The 24,125-nt window shown below is 41.7% G+C and overlaps 1 protein-coding gene across 4 annotated transcripts in view; it reads right to left on the bottom strand.

The window, feature by feature from the left end:
- The window catches only part of NPR3 (natriuretic peptide receptor 3), a 76,724-nt gene that overhangs the window by 49,099 nt on the left and 3,500 nt on the right, over positions 1–24,125 (bottom strand). For all 4 annotated transcript variants that reach the window (XR_014491375.1, XR_014491376.1, XM_083354064.1 and 1 more), the window contains exon 2: positions 12,228–12,350. Coding sequence is in view for 2 of the 4 variants with exons in the window: in XM_083354064.1 (XP_083210190.1) it covers positions 12,228–12,350 (123 nt within the window). In the remaining 2 variants the exon portion in view is untranslated. The remainder of the gene's footprint in view (positions 1–12,227; positions 12,351–24,125) is intronic.

Genomic DNA, 24,125 nt, shown 5'->3' with positions numbered 1-24,125 from the left:
GCAAATTGATGTAGTTGTTAAGTGAATCACATGGTTGTTAAGTGAATCTATCTTTCCTCTTGACTTTGTTGGAAGGCAGCTGAGAAAGTTGCAAATAGTGATCACGTGACCTCAGGATGCTACAACCTTTGTCAATACATGCGAGTTGTCAAGCGCCTGAATTTTGATCACTTGACTACTTTAATGTCCAGTTGCAGTGAGCAAGTAGAAAGAGGTGATTTTTTCAAGATCTTTGAATATAATCTCAAAGACTGACAATTAGTCTTTGAAACACTTTCTGGTCACATCAGTGGGAGAGATGCTGAAAACCAGCCAGCAGGAAAAAAAATTCTCATCAGTTCCGTTAGTTATACAGAGAAGAACAGTTACTTTTCTCCTTTCTGGCTTTTGTGAATAGGATTGAATTTAGCCAAGATGGACTAAGAAGTACCTAGTTGGGAAACTCCATTGTATGGCCTTCAGCCTGTGGGCCAGAGATTTCCCGTTCTTGCTCTAGGACAGACATGTCAAACACAAGGCCCGGGGGCTGGATCCGGCCCGTGAAGTGGTTTCATCTGGCCCGCGAAGCCATCCTGGAAACAGTGAGGGAACGGCCCCCACTGCCTTGGCCCTGGCCCAGAGACCCTCCTTCTGCCAGAGACCCTCAGATCTGTCCCACTCCTGCCCAGGCCCCCATAGGCACCCTTGATGCGAACAATGTAGAGCTGGCCATGCCCACCCAGTAGGCCATACGCACTCTAGCCACGCCCACCCAGTAGGCCACGCCCACCCTGGCCATACCCACCCGGCCCCCTGAGGGTAACCGCAATGCTGATGCGGCCCTCAATGAAATTGAGTTTGACACCCCTGCTTTAGGAGCAGAATACATCTATATCTAAAAACAATTTAATTATGCTAACTTGAGTTGGTACGTATCAGTTCACCTCAGTGCAATTAAAAGTCTTACATGTTCATTAACTATAATTATCTCCTTATGAGATGAATTCATATGGATTGAAATAGTTACACTGAAAAGGAATTTTATTTAAAAACTTCAAAAGAGAAAGATAATTGTTTGCAGAAAATTCAGGATGAATGGAAAGGAGCATACATATCCTGTGGGACTAGAAAAGAATTATCAAAAGCGACAAATGATAGTATAATTTAATATTAGCCACTGTCAGAATTCCAGAACAAAACTTGTGGCCTGGATGTCTGTTTTTTTTTTACCTTGTCACATTTATTTATTTATCATTAATTTATTTGCTGCTCATCTTACCAAAAGGTGACTCTGGGTGGTTATAAGGTTAAATTGCTCTGATTTACAAGAAAAAATAGATAAGAAAACAGGAAAGAAATAGTTCCATCTTTTTCTCTTCAGTCTAGTGGAAAATCCTCCAAAAAAAAAGAAAAGAAAAAAAGAATTCAGAAACAAAGAGAAAAGAGGCTTTGAGTTTAATATGGGGATAAAGTGTCCTTTAAAAAAAATTGAGAGTAAAGGTCACACTGTTTTTTTAACACCTTTAGACATAAAACTCCAGACATGTCTAAAAATACCAAGATTCAAATTTCAAAACAGAATGAACTGAGGTTGTAATCAGGAGGCCAGGTATGAAAAACAGTCATTTGTTTCTATTGTCAAAGTATTATTCCCACCTAGGTCAAGTGAGGATAAGTGTGAGAGAGAAGTGTCTGGATAATGGAATACTTGTTCTGTTATGAAGTCAAGGATAATCCCTTGCTTTCTTCCTAGTTTCAAATACACAATTGGGGAGAAAATTAAGATATTTCCTCATAGCTGCACTGTAGATCTGAGGACCATTAAACCTTATCCCATTCAAGCTGAAAAAGAAAGTTGGGTCTCTGATGCACCTACTACACTGAAATTTTACCACACCACTTCCATTGGCCATAGCAGAATCTCAACAATTCTTTGAAATGGAAAGCTCAAAAAGGTTTATAGGTCCTCCAAAGTACAGTCCTCCATGTTTTATAGACAGCTGTGCCTCTGGCTCTCCTTGATGTCTCAGTGGCCTTCGATACCATCAGTCATAGCATCCTTCTGGACTGGTTGAGGGAGCTGGAAGTGGGGGACATTGGTTTGCCTCCTTTCTCTGAGGTGGGTTCCTTGTCCCTGAAGACCACCCAGAAGCTATCGTTGGTTCAGAAAGCAGTGGTAAAGTAGCTATGGAAAGCAGTTCATTTATACCCATGTGGCACAGCTACTCTACAAGCTGTTTCACCTTCCAACAGGGTTTAAAGATGCAATTAAAGGTGCTGGTTGTCACCTTTAAAGCTTACATAGCATAGGAACAGGTTACCTGTGGGACTTTCTTCTCCCGAGAACATCCGATCCCTAGGAAGGATATTGTTTGGTTCGAATTGACGAGGACTCAGAGTAGTTAACACTGAACGAGTTTATTGAATACACAAAGTCAACTGTCAAATGTCAAATGTTGCAACCCTTTTATAGAGAAAGCGTTTGAACTGTAACCAATACAAACAGTCTGTTTTCCCGCTCCTTGGTTGTGGCGTCCAATGATTGCACCTTATTTTCCCGCTTTAAACCTTGCAAAGCTGCACTGTGTTTGCAATCTCTTTCATGGCTTATTGCTAACTATTTACATACACAACACCCCTTACCCCCCAGTTGGTGTCATTTCTTTACAAAATCCATTAGGTATTTTGGTGGCCTATGTATTCTAGAAGGGTATCTGTTACTTTGGCTGCTAGGGACCCTTCTTCCTGGTTGACTGCTTGGCTGCTGGTTACTATGCTGGTTACTACTAGACCTGGGCTCAGGGTTACTGGCTTCAGATGTACTGCCTTGTGTATTAGGTTGTGTTTGGGATTCAGTTGTCACTGGCCTACTTCGCAGGGGTATTTCCCAATCAATTGGACTGAATTGTTGTTGATGGGCAACAGGAAATATGTCATCTTGCCCAACCACTACACCACTTTCTGGCCTAATGTTATCTGTACTGTTTGCCCTTACTGAGCTTTGGTCCCCCTCAGCTGGCACACACCCGCTAGATCTTTTCCTCAGCTGGTCTATGTGTCTTTTACAGATCCTGTTCCCTTCCCCCTCAATGATGTATGATAGGGGACCTAAGATTTCAGTCACCACCCCAGGAATCCATTTATCCCCTTGGGCGTAGTTCCTGGCCCAAATCAAGTCCCCCACTTCAAATGTTCTGTTAGGAATGTCTAATTCAATGTTTGGTTGGAGTCGGTCAGGGTGTAGTCTGTCCAACTTGGTCAAGATTTTCCTTCCCCACCTCATTTCAGCTGGACTTCTCCCTGTAGCCGAACAAGGGGTTGTGTGTTGAGCCAACAAGAACTCAGCTAGTCTCTGATGCCAGTCACCTCGAATGATTCTTTTAAGCGCGTCCTTCGTGGTCCTCACGTTCCTTTCAGCCAATCCGTTGGTGGAGGGGTGGAAGGGTGCAGAAGTCTTATGCTTAATCGAATTGGCCTTGAGGAAATCCTGAAATTCAATAGATGTGAATTGTGGCCCGTTATCCGACACTATTAAATCCGGCAACCCATGAGTGGCAAAGAGGCCCCTTAATGCCTGTATTGTTCTGCCTGCCGTTACTGAACTGACCGGTACTACTTCTAGCCATCTAGAGTAGCTGTCGACCACTACAAGGAACGTTAACCCCTGGAAAGGTCCAGCGAAGTCAATATGAATCCTGGACCACGGATTCCTAGCTAGCTCCCATTTATGTGTGCGGATGTGTTGTTGTTCAGGCCTGGAACGTTGGCACAGATGGCAATTGGCAACGCATTCCTCAATGTCTTGGTCCAATCCTGGCCACCACAAGTGACTCCTAGCCAGGGCCTTCATTCTTACTATTCCGGGGTGTCCCTCATGCAATTCAAATAGAATAGCTGATTTGTGGATTTCTGGAATTACTACACGAGTTCCCCAAAGTAAGCAACCCATATGAACTGATAGTTCATCTTTCCTTCTGAAAAATGGACTGTATTTTACGTCCGGGTTGGCGTTGGGCCAACCGCTCATGACCCAGGCCATTACTCTCCTTAAGATGAGGTCCTTATTGGTTGCCTCAGCTATGTCTTTAGCAGTTAGGGGCAGATCAGGAATATCTTGTAGGGACATTACTTGTCCCACTGGGGCAGGGTCCTCCTCTGTTGTGCTAAGGGGCAATCTGCTAAGAGCGTCTGCATGACCCATGTCCTTACCTGGTCGGTATTGGAGGGAAAATGAATATGCTGAGAGGAAAATGGACCATCTCAGCATCCTGGGAGACATAATTTGGGGAGTCTGTTTATCTGTGGTAAACAGTCCCAGCAGGGGTTTGTGGTCTGTCAGTATTGTAAAGTTCCTGCCATACAGGTAGTCGTGGAACTTTTTAACTCCTGCCACTATGGCTAAAGCTTCCCGGTCAATTTGAGCATAGTTCCGCTCTGCCTTGGTTAGTGTGCGGGAGTAGTACGCAATGGGTCTTTGCATTCCCTGGGTGTCTAAATGGCTGATTACTGCCCCAACGCCATAAGGCAAAGCATCGCACGCCAGGTAGATTGGTCTGTTTTCTATAAAGTGGGTTACAGTTGAGCTACTGGAAAGGATATCTTTTAAGGTCTGGAAACTCGCTTTGTGCTTGTCTTGCCAATGCCAAGGGGTCTTCTTATCTAAAAGCCTGTGCAGTGGTTCTGCAATGGCAGCCTTATGTGGCACAAAAGTGTGATAAAAATTTACCAAGCCTAGGAAGGCCTGTAGCTCAGCCTTGTTCCTTGGTTCAGGCGCCCCTTTTATTGCTTTAATTTTTTCAGGGGTAGGGTGGACTCCGCTTTTGTCAATCCTGAACCCCAAAAAATCAGTGGATTTAACCCCTATGCTACATTTTTCCTTTTTTAATTTTAATCCAGCCTTTCTAAATCTACCCAGTACCTGTTCCAGTCGCTCCACTAACATTCCTTCATCTTTTCCAGCTATTAGGACATCATCAAAGTAAGGGCATACTCCAGGTATGCCCTTTAAGGTCCTCTCCATCACTTCTTGAAAGATGCCTGGAGCTGCTGCAATTCCAAATTGCAGTCTGTGGACTCGGAACGCCCCCTTGTGGGTAACAATTGTCTGTGCCTCTGCCGCCTCTTTGGAAACAGTCAACTGTAAGTACGCATGCGCCAAGTCGAGCTTGGCGAAGATGGCGGCGTCCTGGATCGTGGCGAGGACCTGCTTCACCGTCGGGACCGGGTAAGCATGCTTTTTCATTCCAATGTTGAGGGTCGCTTTGTAGTCGGCGCAGATCCTCACATCCCCATTGGGTTTGAGGGGTGTGACGATCGGCGTCTCCCACAAACCGCCTTCAACAGGTTCTAAAACTCCGAGGCCTACAAGCCGGTCGAGCTCGGCCTCGATTTTTTCTTTTAAGGCAAAAGGTACCCTCCGGGCCTTCAGCCTGATGGGATTTACTGAGGGGTCTAGGTTAAAATTAATGGGGGGCCCTTTATACTTGCCTAGAGATCCATCGAATACGTCTGCAAATTCTTTGCAGACGGATTCGAGGGTCTTATTTCTAATCACCGAATTTATTCCCCCTATCCAAATTCCCAGGGCAGGAAACCAATTAAGTCCTATTAAGCTAGTCCTATTCCCCTCCGTAACTACCAAATCTAAGACCCCCTTAAACCCCTTAAAATTTACTCTAAGGCTGGTCTTTCCTTTTACGATTATTGGACTTTTTTGGAAGTCCATTAATTGAATATTTGTTGGACTAAGTGGAATTCTTTTTCCACTTAGTTGTTCAATTTTTTTAAGGGTTTCAGTGGAAATTATCGACACTGAAGCCCCAGAGTCGATTTCCATTCTGCAAGGAACCCCTTGCAGAAGGACTGTGATTTTTAATTTTCCGTCCGGAAAATCGTGCCCCCTTCCCTGCCGTCTCCGATTGACTCGGGCCACCTCCCTTAGGTTAGGAAATTTCGCCCGGGCTCTAGGGGTCTCCTTGCCACTAGCATTGGGGGTTACCTTACCCTCTGGCCACACATCGACTTCATTCAGACGGGAGTCCCGAACGCGGTTTCTGCAGATGGCCTGGATGTGGCCGGTCTTGCCGCAAGCCCTGCACTTGGCGGTGCGGAATCGGCAGGAAGCGCGGGGATGGTTGCCGCCACAGCTGCCGCATCGGTTCTGGGTGTCGTTGTCGCGCGGTCTGGTTGCGGTGTCCCGCCACGGTCGTTGTGCCCCGGTCGGTGGTCTTTGCGGTGTTGCGGGTTGTTGTCGGCGGCCGGGTTCAGGCCCCTCGCTTCTAAGTTGTCTGGGTGCCATCTTTCCAAATCGCCTGGAGACTTCGGCGATCTCTTCCTCCCACTGCTGATCCACCTCCCCGCAGTCCACATAGCCCTCTTGGTTAATTTCAGGTGCTGTCGCCATGCTACTGCGGGGGGGGTCGCGATACCCGGTTGACTCATACGTTAGGAGTTCATCGAGCACTTCCTGTAAATCGCCGGTAGGTTTGGCGATTATTCTATTCTGTAATTGTTCATCGCGTAAGCCCAGCACGACTCTGTCCCGAATCCTGATTTCTAAATTATCGTATTTGCAACGTACTGCGGCTTCCCTGACGGCAGCGACGAATTTCTGTATGGACTCCCCCGGTCTCTGATTTCTCTTCTCGAAGATGCGCCGCCAAAAAAGTTCGGACCTTCGGGGGGTAAAGTGAACCTTTAGTTTAGCGAGGAGGTCGGCGTAGGGCACGCTGGAGACTGGTTGTGGCTGGCACAGCCCGACAGCGATTCTGTAGACCGGTGTGCCGCAAATTGTCAAAAGTGCCGCCGCTTTTTTTCGGTCGTCAGTGATTCCATTCACTAACAGGAATCCTTCGACCTGACCAATGTATTCTTCCCAATCTTCGGGGAAGTTAGGGTCAAATTCCTTCAGTGACCCGATTTGCGCCATTCGGAGAATTTTTTTTTCCTATTCTGCCGCGGCCGCTCGGTTGACGGTGACTCGCTCTGAATTTGCCGCCTTCACGACAATTCTTCCTAATCTCTGGTCTTCTGTCAATCCCACCTTCGTCGCCAGTTGTTTGGTTCGAATTGACGAGGACTCAGAGTAGTTAACACTGAACGAGTTTATTGAATACACAAAGTCAACTGTCAAATGTCAAATGTTGCAACCCTTTTATAGAGAAAGCGTTTGAACTGTAACCAATACAAACAGTCTGTTTTCCCGCTCCTTGGTTGTGGCGTCCAATGATTGCACCTTATTTTCCCGCTTTAAACCTTGCAAAGCTGCACTGTGTTTGCAATCTCTTTCATGGCTTATTGCTAACTATTTACATACACAACAGATATGCTACAGGATCTCTCTTTTAGACTTTGTCATCCCATGGAATTTACAATTTTGCTTTTTTCAGTGGCTGTTCTTGTGCTCTGGAACGATCTTGCCTCCAATACATCAAAAGCCCCAACTGTGGTTGCTTTCAGAAAAGCTATTAAGACCTGGCTTTTTCTTTAGGTGTTTGGATCCAGTTGAATGGAGTCCCCTTTTGGTTGTTTAATTATCAGGTTTGGTCATCAATTTATATTTTGGCTAGGTTTTTGAAAGTTATGTGGTTATTTCTTTGGTTTATTGTTTGCTTTTCGCTCTACACCACCCAGAGTCACATTGTTTGACGTGGGTGGCCCTATCATCCATCAAATACATAATTAAAATAATTCTCACCAGCAAGGCCTGTCATGTGGTACAGAGTTGTGTCTTACATCAACTGCCAGAAACGGGCAGATCCACTGCAGTTATTGCAAAAATTCTTTGATGTGAGCTCTTTTCTATTAAGACAGAGGACCATATGAGCAGGCAGCAAAGCTCACAACAAACCAATAGGTACTGCATAGATATATGCTTCTTCTTAGCTTATTACATATAACTTTAATCTAGACACAAAAACCTTGCCAGCCATGTGAGAAATAAATATGCAGTTATAGAAAAAGCATTACTACTAAAATATTACAGTAGTTTTTCACTTTTTCTTTTTGTAAAAGAGCATGATTGTGACTGACCATGAAATACTACTTAGGAAGGAAGGTATGCAAACGTTGAATGGTTAAATGCACTATTGCTGAAATAATGTGCCACTTGAACTCATTATACTAGTTGTTAGTTACAGAATCACAAACCAATGCTGACACAAGGTTAGCCATATTGCAACTGCCATTCTCCGACTATTCCTATTTAGTTTTGTCCATTCCGTCACTCAAAAAAAAAAGCGTGCACTCCAAAGTTTGCAAGACTACATCCACAAACATCTGCAAACTCAAAAATCCAGTCTACAGTAATGAGAAGCATTTTAGAAAACTCATTTCTGGATTTACACCATGCTAAATCATAATATGGTTTGCTGTTTCTGGAGTAAAATAAATGTGTGAGGCCAACCAGTTTATGGCTTGACATAACAAGTAACCCAAGGCATTGCAATTTACAGGTAGTCCTTAACTTACAACCACTTATTTAGTGACCGTTCAAAATTACAACAGCACTACAAAAAATTCACTACCTAGTTACAACAGCACTAAAAATAACTTACAACCAATTCTCACACTTACAACCATTGCGGCATCCCCTTGTCACATGATCAAAATTTGGGTGCTTGGCAACCAGCATGCATTTATGATGGTTCCAGCATGCTGGGATCATGTGATCTTCATTTCTGACCTTCCCCAACCAGTTTCTGATAAGCATAGTCAGTGAGGAAAGCTGGATTTGCTTAGTGAGCACGTGATTTACTTAACAACTGTGGCAAAAAAATCAGAAAATTAGGCACAAGTCACTTAGCAACCACTTTGCTTAGCAACAGACTTACGACCCAAATGTGGTCATAAGTCAAGGACTATCTGTATTAACTAAGCATTGTTTTAAAATCTACCTTTATTTATTCCAAAAGAAAAATAGCACTCTTAATCATTTGGTTGGGACTTAAGAGACCATTAAGTTGAAAAATATCATCTGCCTAACTTGGGAATACCTCTGGAGCCAGGGTCGCCAGATAATTCGGGCAGCACTATGTGGTTTTCCTCCACATAGAAAGCTGTTTAGACAGGTCCACAGGAATAGTATGGCCATAGTATCCAGTGACCTAGTAGCTTTTGGACTGGATGGCAAGAACACATGGGGTGTACCTAGAATTGCCTTGACAAGGCTTATTTAAGCCAGGACTGGGGTATCAAGTCTGCTTTTGACTCCTGGCAACTGCCTGGACAAATATCCGCAGTTTTCTTGGCAAGATTTCAGAAGTAGTTTGCCACTGCCTCCATTCTATGGCTGAGTGTGTGTGACTGGCCCAAGGTCACCCAGCTGGCTTCATGTCCAAGGCAAGACTACAACTCCCGGTTTCCTGGTTTCTAGCCTGCTGCCTTAACCACTAACCAAAATAGTTCAGCTGATACATATTATGTGAGGGGAAGAGAGCTCTCTTGGTTGTGACATAACGTTAATAGAACACCTGTCCTACGGAAGCCTAACTAAGGCTGTCCTTTCAAGCATTTCAGCTTTGATCAATTCGTTATTATTTGCTCGGACATTTTAAGATGGTAGGTTTATACCAAACGGTATTTTCACTGCCTTTTAATTTGATGATTATTTTTGCAAAAAGTATTTATTTTTCGAAGTACTCAAAGTAGCAGTGTTGCATAGGTATGCAATTTATTTATATACGCGCAAGAATACACAGACACACAGACACACACACATATTTGTGATATATTTTAATAAAGGCTAGTTTATAAATATTATATAAATAAATAAATAAATGCATAAGCAAACAAGCTTACTTCCTAGAAATAACTTTCAATGAAGGCAAACACTAAAGTCAAGCCTTGGACATTGTCCATTAAATAGCTTGCAAGCCCCACAAACCGCACCCACACTTGCTTAGATGGCCAGCTTTTCCTGCATCTAAACAGGCCACCTTGGGGAATTCCTATGCAACAAGCTCCACTATTTCAAGTGAAGCTTTATTTGTTAAATGACCAGGTCTCTCCTCAAACTGCACCATGGAAATCACTCCACTGAAACTTACTACCAAAGGAAAGAACTAGTAAAAAAAAATGAAACAACGTTCAAATATTTTTTTTCATCAAACACTCAGCTAATTTCCAGTTGTTGAAATTAAGAAGCATGACCCAAACAAGATATTGAAGGGAAAAACAGTTACAATTCTGAGCATGAGGTCAGCAGATAGGAAAGAACAAACTGTCTGCTTTTCTGATCAAGGTTTTTTTATTTGTAGTCAGTGTTACTTCCAAAGTTTGCTTCATTATATATAAATACAGCCTTCCCCAACTTAGTGCTCTCTAGATGTGTTCATGTTTCCCATTATTTCTGGGCAATATGTCCATTAGCCATGCTGGCTGAAATGAAGGGAAGTAAATTAAAACATCTGGAAATGTCAGCCTTGCAAGGTAGTCCAGACAAGAAGCATACCCAGAAATACTAGCTCTATCTTTATCCCAAGGTTGCGTTAACAGAACCTTGAAAACCTGAAAATATATTTGGTCCCTCTCACTTTTATGCTCCGTAAAACTAGGCAGGATCCCTTCTGAGACATTTGCCAGGTTCCCATTCCTTCTGTGGGCTCAGCTGCTGACCTCTTATCTCACCAACACTTCCTCCTGTCTCCCAAGGTTATGCCCACAAGCCATTACAGGAGAACAGGGGGAATTAATCCAGAGCTATCCCTTGAGGCACAAATGACAAACTCAACTAATAAACTTTGGACACGCTATGGAGAAGGTCCCAGTTCCCCTTGAGAAATCCACAATGCTGGGAAAAGTGGAAGGAAAGCTAAAGAGGACAACCAACAAGCAGGACACATGAACTTGATTACAGCAGTGACGAGCCCCCATTGGAAAACCTTGGCCAGGCTGGGCAGATCATCCTGGAGACGCTCAATCTATGTGGTTGCTAAGAAGCAACACTGACATAAGGGCATTTAATTAACCAATGAATCAGTACTAACTTAGGTCTCAGCAGATGACAGCACCTGGCTTTCTCTTAGCTTGGAAACTAAGCAGGATCAGGCTTGGTTAGCATTTTGAGGAGACCACAACGAAAGCCCAGGAGTACAGGCTAAATTGAAAAGTTGAAAGACCACCACAAATCACTTGCATATCGCTACCAAGCAAATGCAAGAATTGCGCCTATGTAATTACTAGGAGGTACCATGTTTCCCTGAAAATAAGACTGGGTCTTATTTTTATTTTTTATTTTTTTTGCCTCCAAAAAAGGCACCAGGTCTTATTTTCGGGGAGATTTCTCACTCAACTCCAGCACTGACAGCCTCACCCAGCCGGTCCACCTCTTCTGGGGCCAAAGCAGCAGCTTCATTCTGCAGCTGCATTCCGGCCTGCATTTTGCAGTCAGGCTTTCCGGAAGGCCTATGCAGCCAAGTACTGAGCTATGGATTGAATCCATAGCTCAGTTTTTGGCTGCATAGGCCTTCCGGAAAGGCCTGCGACTGAGAAATGCAGGCCTGGCCGGAGAAGAAGTGGGCCAGTGAGGAGAGACCTGGCTGCAAGATAAGTGGGTGCAGGGCGTGTGGGGCAGCTCCACTCCCACCCTAGCTTGAATTTTAGGTGTGTGCCTCGCCCCAAAACTAGGGCTTATTTTGGAGGTAAGGCTTATATTAGGTCCAGCCCCCCCCCAAAACAAGCTAGGGCTTATTTTTGGGGTAGGCCTTACTTTCGGGGGAACACAGTAAGCTTATCTGGTGGACCTTTTATAAATCTTATAGTTTAAGAAGGCCAAATGATGCTTCAGTCAGTCAGTGTGTGATGCTGTGTCTTGCATCACAGTAATGCATATTCAAAACCAGCTATAGCACGGGTATCAAACTCGATCGTGTCACGTGATGTAACGTGACGTATCACGACGTTTTTGCCTTTGCCGTACCAGGGTGTGTGATGCATCTGGCCCACGGGACACCAGTTTGACACCCCTGAGCTATAGAGCTCACAGAGGATTCAGACAAACAACTGTTTCTCACTAAGTAACTCATTATACAGAAGAGCAAGTTTCTGAAAACAGCATGGGAAGCAACCATAAACAGAATTAATTTCCACTGTATTAACTATGGGTCTGTTTGCTTCCTTTTTTTTGCCAAATGTCATAACTCAAATGCTTGTTTGAAAGGTTACAATGACTTGCTTAAAGAGTGACACCATTACTAAAATGTTAGTGTTTAGAAAAATCTTGCAATCCAAGAAGACAGAAATTACATTACCATATGACGAACTGTTGAAAAGTTCAATATTGAAGAAAGCATGATCTCCGCTAGTCATTCCTTGCCGATGTGCAGCCAACATGATGTTCCGTATTGCGTCACTGCTGGCACACATGATCACAACTGGTGGAAATAAATGGAAAAGAGAGATAAGAAGCCATTCCTCAAAGACCAGGAACAGACTGTCAAGTTTCTGAACAGCTGGAGACAATGACACAGACGGTCCTCTGGCTGCTTTGTTTTTGTTTTTAATTCATGGCTATACAAAGGACATCAACAAGACCAGGATATTCAATGTGAAAATACAGTCAATGAAAGGACAACTTTCACCAACACGTTTACAGGACAGCAGTTTCTAAATTAACCAGCATTAAGCACCTGATTTTATGCAAGCATTAAAATAAATACTAATAAAGATGAACTGTTCCAGAAATTTGCATACTTTGGACCTGTGATATGAGCAGATGATGGACTAGAAAAAACAGCCATGTTTGGCAAAGTTGGGTAAGAAGAAGGAAGGCAATGAATAAGGTGGATAGACTCTGATGGCATCTCTCTCCCTCTCTCAATTTCAGCCCTAGCATCACCACTGCCACGCAAAAAGTCTGCTTCATTGTCGTTCCCAAGGAACACAAGTCTTTGGGAACAACACAATTATCGCAATGGCACAGTGCTCCTCAGGATCTGCCATGCCCTGCTTATTTTCAGCTTGTATTATCTCTCTGTTGAAGGCTCCTGCAACTTACCAAAGGAATCTCATTGGAATCTCCTTAAAAGAGCGGTGGATCGCCAGGGGCAGGTCCAAATGGATGTTACTTGTCCATATAGTGACCAGTGTGGATCTGACTAGTTACGTAAAGCATTGGATAGATCAGTGATGGTAAACCTATAACACATGTGTCAAAAGCGACATGTCACAACATTTTGAGTAATATGCCAGCATTTACCAACACCTGGCACCAACTATGCTTGAAAGTTCATTCCATTCTCATATGATTTTTGGAGGTTGTGGAGGCCACAAGAGAATGGATGGTGCTTTTGTGTAGCTTATGGAACCTCCAAAAATTGCACGAGAGCGGGGCATGCTTTCCTGTGATTTTCGGAGGCTGCAGAGTCTATTGAAGAGCATTCTCTAAAGCTGCTTCCAGAACGAAGGCCTTGTGCAACCTGGAGCAGCCTCTCAACAGAGAACACAACCTGAAAATAAGTGGTGCATGGTAGATCCTGGGCCAATGTGTTGTTCCCCAAGGCTTGTGCCCCTTGGGAACGACAATGAAGTGGCCTTTTTTGCACGGCAGTGGTCATGCTAGGGCTGAAATTGAGGCCTGGGCCTCAACCTCAGGGCTAGCCTCAGCTTTGTCACTGAGTGCCACTGTTCAAGGTGGAGGGGAGATAAATAATTGTTTCTCTTTTGTTTTGGGGAAGGGTGTGATATGCCAACAAGGTCTTATGTCCAGTACTGCTCAATATTATCATAAATGACTTAGATGAGGGAACTCATCAAATTTGCAGATGAGACTAAACTGGCAGGAGTATTCAACACCCCAGAAGACAAACTCGGGATCCAAAAAGATCTTGACAAACTTGAACAATGGGACCTATCCAACAAAATGTGTTTCAACGTGGAGAAAAGCAGTTTTACATTTAGGCAGGAAAAATCAAAGGTACAAGTACAGATTGGGTGAGACCTGGCTTAAAAACAGTAACTGTGAGAGGGACCTTGGAGTCCTAGTGGACGATCGCTCGACTATGAGCCAGCAGTGTGCAGCAGCCTGCAAAAAAGCTAATACAATCCTGGGTTGTATAAACAGAGGCATGCAAAGTATTAGTATTGCTTTATAAAACCCTGGTAAGACTACACCTGGAATACTGCAGCCAATTTTGGTCACCATATCACAAAAAAGATATTGACAGTTTGGAAAAAATTCAGAGAAGAGCAACTAAGATGATCAAAGGCCTGAAGACTAAAACGTACGAATAACGGCTGCAGGAATTCAGTTTGGCTAGTCCAAAGAAAAGAAGAAATAGGGGAGACATGATAGTAGTGTTCCAGTATTTGAGGGGCTGCCACAAAGAAGAGGGGGTCACATTATTCTCCAAAGCACCAGAGGGCAGGACAAGAAAGAATGGATGGAAACTAGTCAAGGAGAGAAGCAACCTAGAATTAAGGAGAAACTTCCTGACAGTGAGGACAATTAACCAGTGGAACAGCCTGCCTCCAGAAATTGTGGGTGCTCCATCACTGGAGATTTTTAAGAAGAAGTTAAACAGTCACTTGTCTGAGACGGTATAGGTTTCCTGCTTGAGCAGGGGGCTGGACTAGAAGACCTCCAAGGTCCCTTCCAGCTCTATTCTATTTTATTCTAAGTCGTGTTAGGCATTTTCCAAATTTAGATCTTCTCACCTAAGTTATAAATGATTAGTAACAGCCTCCTCTCAGAGTAATTTATAAGATTATTGTGGGGCAAATGGATAGAAATATTATATATGCTGCCTTGAGTTTATGAACAAAAGATGGGATACATTGTAAATCTAACAAATATATAAACCTATATCAGGGCAAACCAAAAGAACACAAAATAATGTACAATCTTTGAAGTTCTCCAAAATGTGACAAAATGAGACAGAAATAAAAACAAAAAAGGGGAAGATTCAAAATTCAGATAATGTGTTCAAAGCATGAAAAATGCACTTGCAACTCATTCCAAGAGTTAAAGATAATAGAAGACAAAATCCGTATAAATGCTGTTGGTATCAGACTACATCAGTTTTAAGGGACACAGAAAACCATTCCTCTTCCCAGCTCTAAAAAACCCCCCCAGACTTTCAATTGACAGATTCAAAAGAGATTCAAGCTGTCATAATCTCTTCCCAGAAATTTACTTAGCCTTAAAGTGGACAAAAATATTTTTGGCCATACCCGCCAACTGGGTATTTGGGAGCAATTCTTAAAGCAGGGTGTGAAGCCATTCACTATTTGCCAAGCACATTTTTTTTCAGACTAACAATCATAATCGCCTCAAAGAATATTTTTCTTTTCTTTAGATGAAGTTTCCATTTATTTATTCACAAGTCTTCCTAGATCGTAATTGGTCAGCAGTTACTTTTCTAGGTACCTCCAAGATAGGTATGAAATAGTTGTTCACATCAAGTATAATAGATCATTGCAGATCATCTCTAAAACTCTTTATCTGGATTTTTAGACATTTGTTTATCCAGACAATTTATGAACAAATCCCCATTACTGCATATTGCTGAGACTTCCTGAGTAACGTTTAAACTCAAGGTCATTTTTTCTGCAATAGAAAAGGGAATATTTTCTTACTACTGTATTTCTTTTTCAAGGAAGTCAAAAAGAGAAAAATGAGTTATCTAGGTATTTTAAGATCTTTAATATATTGCAATCTCTGAGCTCCTTGATATATAAACATTAATGCTATTGTAATCTGCTTTGTTCAGTTTTTATATCCATGGTTAAAGGCACGGTCAAAGGAAAAGTAGGTTTTGGAGAAAGATGAGCTAGATTTCCAAATAGGTTATTAGAACTTGTTTTCTCCCAAGTAAAGATTTTGGGGAATTAAGTCAGCTCAATGACTCCAAGTTTCTTGGCTTAACATAATTAATTATATGACAATCCACCTGGTAAAAAGATGAGGACTTTCATAACATGCAGGCTGAATGAAGGATGAACAAAAGTAGTCTGGAGTTATGAGAATCTGGATGAGGCAAAACAAACCCAGAATAAATACAAAGCCAATATGAAGTTGCTTGTTGTCAACAAACATCAGAAAGATCTATTAATATTAGTTTTGGTAGTTACTACGGATCGTAAAACAGTTGTTTAGTGACTTGGGATTCCTCCGGACTCAGCCTGCTTAAGCAACAAGTAGAAGCCACAGCAAAAAGAGGCTTTCTCTGCACCAATTTATGATCCTACTTAACAATAGTTCATTCAATGGGAAGAGATTTGGTGGATTAATATGAGGCTGGTGGTTTCCACGTCATATAAGGAGAACATATACAAAATGCTTTATAGATGGCATCTCCCTCCAGCTAGACTTTCCAAAATGTGCCCCGGATTGTCGGCCGATTGTTGGAAGTGTGGTAAAGGGATTGGCACGTATTATCACTTATGGTGGACATGTCCGGAAGTGGTTAGATATTGGACGAGGATCCAAAAATGGATAGAGGAAATCACAGGGTGTTTAGTTGATCTTAAACCAGAGACGTATCTGCTTGGCTTCAGGCCTGGAAATATTAAGAGGGGAATATGGTATTTGGTTTTACATATCTTAACGGCAGCGAGGATAGGGTATGCTCAATTTTGGAAGGCAAATCATACCCCGCTGGATGAAGCTATAATTAGGAGAATATTTGATCGTGCAGAAGCAGACACATTGACCAAGAAGTTGAAGGGTAAAGAAGAGACACCAGCATTTCTATCATGGAATAAATGGTATATTTGGATGGATAAAAGATTAAAGAAATGAGGGTGGCTTGGAGGTTGGTCAAAAATGAAGTGATATAGTTTTTGTTAATGAATAAGCTTTGAAGTTAGATAGTTATAAGAGATTTAGTGAGTGGAATATAATTGTCAGTTTAGAAGTAGATACAATTTGATTTTTTTGAAATGGTTTCCAATTTTTTGATTTCTTCGTTTTCTGTATATTGTATATGTTTTTTTGTCTTTTTTTGTCTTTGCTGGTGTATGGTGTGTGTTTTTAACATGAAATGTAAATAAAGACTTATTTATAAAAAAAAACAATAGTTCATTCAAAAACAAGCTGGACTAGAGTAATGTGTCCAAGATGGGAATACCTCTGGAGGCAACCTGGAAGCAACAGTTGGTACAAAATGCAATGGCTCATCTCTTCAGGAAACAATGCCATCAAGCCGGGTGTTAAGAGGTTTCAAGGTCCACCTGAAAGTGATGCTTACTACAGGTAATCCTTGACTTCCAATAGTTCATTTAGTGACCGTTTGAAGGTACAATGGAACTAAAAAAAGTGACTTATGACCATTTTCCAAACTTACAACCAATGTAGTAGCATCCCCCATGGTCAAGTGATCAAAATTCAGTTGCTTGGCACCTCACTCATTTTTACGAGGGTTCCAGTGTCCCAGGGTCATGCAACCTTCTGACAAGCAAAGGCAAAGGAGAAGCAGATTTACTTAACAACCATGTTACTAACGTAACAATTGCTGTGATTCACTTAACAACTATGGCAAGAAAGAGTAGTAAAATGGGGCAAAACTCACATAACAAATGTCTCACTTGGCAATAGAAATTTTGGGCTCAATTGTGGTCTTAAAACAGAAGCCCTTTGATGTTCAACACCAGGATAAATTGGGCAATGGCTTGCTGAACTCAATCCTGCTCATCTAGCCTGATCATTAACAGCAATCCTGGTTAATGATGTGGTTTATTGGTTCATTTATATCTTGTTTTCATGTTGTTGTTTTTTGTTTTATTGTACCCCATCCATGTCCAATTTTGACTGAGGCAGACTCTAAATACTGTAAAAGAAATGCACAAAATAAATAAAAGTGACAAAGGCAGACCCTTGCTCAATGTAATGTATCGGCTATCAGCACCTGTAACTTGATTTGCAATGTTGTCATTAAGCTTAAGTGCATATCTTTTGTTTTATATGAAGCAGTAAAATGCTGTCTCTCTCTCTGTTGCTGGTTTGTTTTCCTGAAATGTGCACCATGTCACCACTCCATTTCCTCAAAATGCTTTTGTTATTTATTAATACTTTGTAGGATCTTGCAGATTGACAGGGGGAAAAAATTCCCTATTCAGAAGTGCCAAAAGGAAGCATCCCTCAGACGCTCACTCTGTGCAGCATCACTATAAAAGAATAAAAGGTTAAGCATCACATTTTTTGCTGTCCTTCCAACATTTCCTTTCGGGTAGGCGACTGGAGTTTTAACATTCCTAGAACCAAAGGCCTTAAAAAGAAGGATGATTCTTAAGAAATGTTTTTGTGGGAGTATATCATCAAAAGGAATTGTCTGGGTCAAGAAGAAGCTATCCTTAGTCTGAAAAACAACAGTAAAAAATCCATTTCCCCCATTTAATATTATACAATGTCTTGAGATGGAACGGAAGATATAATGGGAAATTTCCATTTGTTATCTATGTGCATAGAGAGATACAAAGAGTGGTTCAGAGGCCAGTGGTGGTTTATTCAATTACTTCTGTATTCTCCTGTCCATGCCTATATTTCTTTTCATGCCGAGGAAATATTTTGTAAGCTCTGGTAGGAGAGGGAGCAAAATTAGTGCGAGCAAAGGAAATTAAGTATCTCCCTAAAACTTCCAGTTTGCAAATCTGTTTATTTACAGCCTTTTATAGCCATCTATCTTAAAACCAAATTCTAGGTGGCTCAAAGCCAAAGGATAAAACAATATGTATAAACAAGAGCAGAAAAACTCAGTGCCGCAACCAAATTTCCCCAATGCAGACCCACAAAACTCACCTCCAACTCCAGTTATCCCAATGCTTGGGGCAAAGAGAGTCAGTTCGGCCTAGTGGTTAAGACAGTAGGCTAGAAAGCAGAAGCCATGAGTTCAAATCTCACTCAGCCATGAAAGCCAGCTGGGGGAATTTGGGCCAGTCACTCTCTCTTAGTTCATCCTACCTCACAAGGTTGTTGTCCCGGGTAAAACAGGAGGAGAAAGTTGTGTTGAATATGTTCACTGCCTAGGGTTGTTTGCAAAAATAGAGGCACGGGTGCAAATAAATAAAAAAGCCAGCTTTTGAGTGCTTTCCAAGAGAGTTGAAAGGTGGAGTGGAGGCCTTCTGAGTCTTGAGGGAGAGTAATGTTTCATAGGGCAGGGGATGCCAAAGAAAAGACACATTTCCTAGGTCCTTCAAGATGGCAACTTTTAAGAGTGATCCTACCTATCTGATCTGGTGGGACAGGCAGATACCCTCATGCAAAGATGCTTCCACAAATAATCTAGCCCCGTGCCATGTAGGGCTTTAAAAGTGATAACCAGCACCTTGAATTGCATCCAGAAATTCCCCTATCAAACTGACACGTTTACCATCAAATCTTGTCTCCCATCTCAAGCTAGCCATCACTATATATAATACAGGTAGTCCTTGAATTAAACCAGTTCGCTTATTGACCATTCAAAGGTACAACACAGTTGCAGCATCCCCATGGTCCCATGATTTACATCCAGCTGCTTGACAACTGACTCACATTTATGATGGTGGCAGTGTTCCCAGGGTCATGTGATCACCTTTTGCAACCTTCTGACAACCCAATCAATGGGGAAGCCAGGTTAACTTAATAACTGTGTTACTAATTTAACAGCTGCAGTGATTCCCTTAACAAATGTGGCAAGAGAAGTCATAAAATGGGGCAAAACTCACTTAACAAATTTCTCATTTAGCCACATAAATTTTGGGCTCAACTGTGGTTGTACGTTGAGGACCACCTGTACAAATTTAAGTATAGAAGTGCTGGGAATGAGGTTTCCTCAGCATCAACCTTAATCAGTAGTGTATTTCATTCAATAATGCCATTTTTGTTTTAAAAAAATCAAGTATAATAAACCGTTCACATCTAAAATACCTGCTTGGAGGGCACTGTATTATCTGTATTTATCATTATGCTATTTACAAAAGTGGCGGGCATTTAGATAACTTAAACTAATTCAAGTCTCCAGGGCCAGAGGAATTATATCCTAGGGTACCATAGAAACTATCTGAGATGATTGCAAAACCACTGACTGTAATCTCTTGAGAACCTCTGGAGAACTGCTGAGAACAAATGTTGTCCCTGTCTGCAGAAAAGGGAAGGAGGAGGAATCAGGAAATTATAGGCCTGTCAGTATGATGTCCAAGGTCGTCAAGCAGCACATTTGTGAGCAGTTGGGTAGAATGGCTATTTATAAAACCAGCGTGGGATTGTCACAGCAAGCCCTGACAGATTAACCTTATCCCCTCTTTTTAACAAGTTACTACCTTAGGAGATGCATTGAACATAGCGGATTTCAGCAAAGCATTTGATAAAATGTTATGAATATCTACCAGACATGTCACTGGAAAGCAAAAGAACACAAAACTGCATCTCGCTTATTTTGGCCATGTCACGAGGGGGAATTCACTGGAGGAAGCAATTATGCTTGGAAGAGTTAGCGGTAAAAGGAAAAGGAAAGGCCACCAAATCTGACACCATTCAGAGCATAGAAAAACCCAAAGAAGTGCAAGATCGGAAGATGTAGCGAGACCTGGCCCATAGAATCACCAAGAGTTGGCCACAACTGAATGGATATCATCATCATTGTTCTCGTCGTCATCATTATCATCATCCTCTGAACATCCCCATTAATAAAATGGCAAAATATGGACTATATGATCCAACTATTAGGTGTGCTCCTATCTGACCAACTGAGCACTCCTCCAAATAGTCTACCAACTACACCAAAATCAAGTAGCCTCAAGTGGAGTGTCACACGACTCTGTTCCAAGTGGTATAAAGTTGCAATGAACCTGGATGGAGTTGCTGAGATTTTCACCAGATTTGCAGATCACTTAGGAAGAATGGCTAATGTTTTAGAAAAAGAAGATAAAAAAAACAACAACCCTTGACGATAAAAACTTGAAGATAGACTTGAACATAAGGTCAAAATGAACAAGTTAAAATTTAACAGAGAGAAGTATAAAGTCTTGTGACTGGGGAGAAAAAAATATGAAACAACCGAGTAGGATGGAGGTTTAGCAATAATAGGTTTGAAAGAGATCTGGGTGTTGCATTCTGTACATCACAATTTGAACATAAACCAACCATGTGATACAGCTGAACAGGCAAATACAGTCTTAAGATGCAGTAACAGAGGCATAGAATCAGAACATGGGAAGTAATCGTCTTACACTCCCCTGCCTTGGTCAGTCCTTCTGGTCATTGCAGCTTAAAAAGGACATCAACAAATCAAAGCAAGTTCAGAGAGGGACCATCAAGATAATTGAAGAAACTGGAAAGCAAATCCTATAAGGAACAGGGAAGGGAACTGTATATGTTTAATCTGTGGAAGAGAAGACCGAGGGACAGTAGAGTAACAGTATTCAGATATCTAAAGGACTGTCATACAAGTGACATGCAAGCCATGCAAAACCAATGAGTTGAAATTGCAGGCATTCCATATAGCCATCGGGGGAATTTTCTCATGGTAAGACTTGCCAACAAGTGGAATTAGCTGCCTCATGAAGTGGTTGTGGTTCTCTTCCTTAGAGGTGTTCAAAGAGGCTGGCTAGTCAAAATGCTTCAGGAGATCTTACCCCAAGCAAAAACTGGACAAAGATTATGTTTGAGATCGGTTTTTAATTTTATGATTCTACAATAAATTCAGATGTTATTTGAACACCTTGATCTTCTTCTGGAGGAACCACATGGTGGCAACCATTGCTTCTGCCAAAATCTGTTATATTTGCAAAAGTTTAGAAATCTGCTCCAATTATTCCATGATCTAAGCTTCAAACATTTGCAGAAATGGAAAACTTTGATCCGGACATTAAGCATGAAGGGTCAAAGCTTCTCTTGGTCTATTTCGTCTATCTTTTTTCAATGCTGTTGTAACTTCAAACTGTTGCTAAATGAATGATTGCAAATTGACAGCTACCTGTAATTTAAATCCATTCCAGATATTATAAAACCTTTTGTAGATTTTAATGGATGTGGATGCCACTTTAAACTAGTTGTGGGTAGATCTGACTTTCTTTACATTTGCTGCTGTGAACATCTGGCTTACTCAAGGGATATAGTGAGCATAAAGTATGTATCAAACACTACTGCAGCTTTCTTATATTCTTGTGTTTGGAACATTGCTTTTACAGATATGGACTTTCTCGTGTTCTGCAGTGCTTACAGATTTTCTGAGTAGAATCTCATAAGAGTAACTATGTGTTTAATACACACATATCCCATGACAGCTATGAATTCAACCCTTGTGACTGGATCCATATTTCATAAATACCACAAGGACTTCCAGGGAGTTTAAAGAATAACATATTTATTACAGCACAAGCTTTTTGTGAACTACAGTCCACTTCGTTAGTTGTTTATGCCTCAATAAATGTCTGAGTCTTTAGGTGAACCAAGATTTGTCCTTGTTTTCAGCTGCAACAAAATAATAGGGCTGTTCTGGAAATGGTTATTATTTCAGGCAATTGGTTGACAAGTCCATGCCACAAACAATCCAACACAATCCGCCATTTATTGTAACAGTGACTTCCTCACTTTTTACCCCTGCTGAACTAAAGGAGTCCAAAAGTCATCCATGTCTGACCTATCGGAGAACAACTTCCTATTTTGAATAAAAACAGGAAAAATGGGGGCAGGGGGAGCAAAATAAAAAGTGTGCTGATATTGTGAAATAAGTATTTGAAGCACAGGCAAATAATAATACCATTTTCAGAAGGTATTCTTGTGCATCATCTCAATCCACCTTTCATAGCCCTGCTCCAGATGAGTTGTCCTCCAACACATCTAAATGGCAACAGATTGGGCAAGACCGCCATGCAGGTAAATAACATGACAATGAGCTAAGCTTTGGGGGAAGACAGTCTGCTATATCTGCCAGATGCCAAGAGAAGCACAGGAAGAAACAGAGGGAAATCCTGCTCATTTTTTCATTGACAAATATAAACAGTAAATGGAAATAGGAGAAGACAGCAAAGGGAGGAACAGGAATTCTGAGGTGGTAACACAGGAAGGAAAGGAACGTAACTTTGAAGTTAACTCAAGACTTATCTGATCATCCAGAGCATTTTTCTAATAGATTCTGTTCGGGGCTTTGTGGTTTGTTCTTGATGAGACATGGTGAGATAGACTGCTTCACTATCTTGTTGTCTCATAAGGGCCAATTTCATCTTCAGGAAATTGCTATTGTATCTATACTAAACTGAACCACTTGTGTTGTAATCTAAGGGAGCAAAGGAGCTTACTGATCATAATCCAAGTGCATTTCTTGTAAATGTGCAAACATTTCTGGTTTCCACTTGTGTAACAAAGCAATAAAACGGGAAAAACTATGTACTTCTAAAATAAGTTAATGAAATGAATAAAATTTGGCAAGAAAAATAGAAGCCAATTTTTATCTGAAATGACTAGATTTCGTTTGAGTTTAGACAGTGATAAGGTAAAGGTTCCCCTGCACATGCGTGCTAGTCGTTTCCAACTCTAGGGGCCGGTGCTCATCTCCGTTTCAAAGCCAAAGAGCCAGCGCTTGTCCGAGGACGTCTCCGTGGTCATGTGGCTGGCATGACTAGATGCCAAAGGCGCACAGAACACTGTTACCTTCCCACCATAGTGGTCCCTATTTTTCTACTTACATTTTTACGTGCTTTCGAACTGCTAGGTTGGCAGAAGCTGGGACGAGTAACAGGCGCTCACTCTGTTACGCGGCACTCAGGATTCGACCCGCCAAACTGCCGATCTTCTGATTGACAAGCTCAGCGTCCTAACCCACTGAGCCACCGCGTCCCTTTAGACAGTGATAGGCTTACCCAATCTCTGTTGTAGGTAGCAATTCATAGCTATTACTTATGCTTAACCACCTGTTTCATACAATCTAGATGCTATTACCATAAGTAGAACTATAAACAAACATGCGTGCTGGTATTTAATGAACAAATAAAAGAACAATGGAGAAACTTATGGAGAAACACAGGTCATAATAGTTTAACATGAAGCTAATCTAACCCCCAAAAAACACTTTTCTAAATGATCAGCTCCAAAAATTTCCCATTCTATTACTTCCCAAACTACCCAAACATTAGAAAATGTGTGATCAAGGAAAAAGTACATAAAGGAGTTAATATACAGCATCTGCATAGTACTTTACAGCAACTTGCATACGTACATTATCTTACTTAAATTC

This window comes from Vipera ursinii, assembly GCF_947247035.1.
Source record: "Vipera ursinii genome assembly, chromosome: 2".
NCBI lineage: Eukaryota > Metazoa > Chordata > Lepidosauria > Squamata > Viperidae > Vipera > Vipera ursinii.
This window is presented reverse-complemented; position numbering and strand designations above follow the sequence as displayed.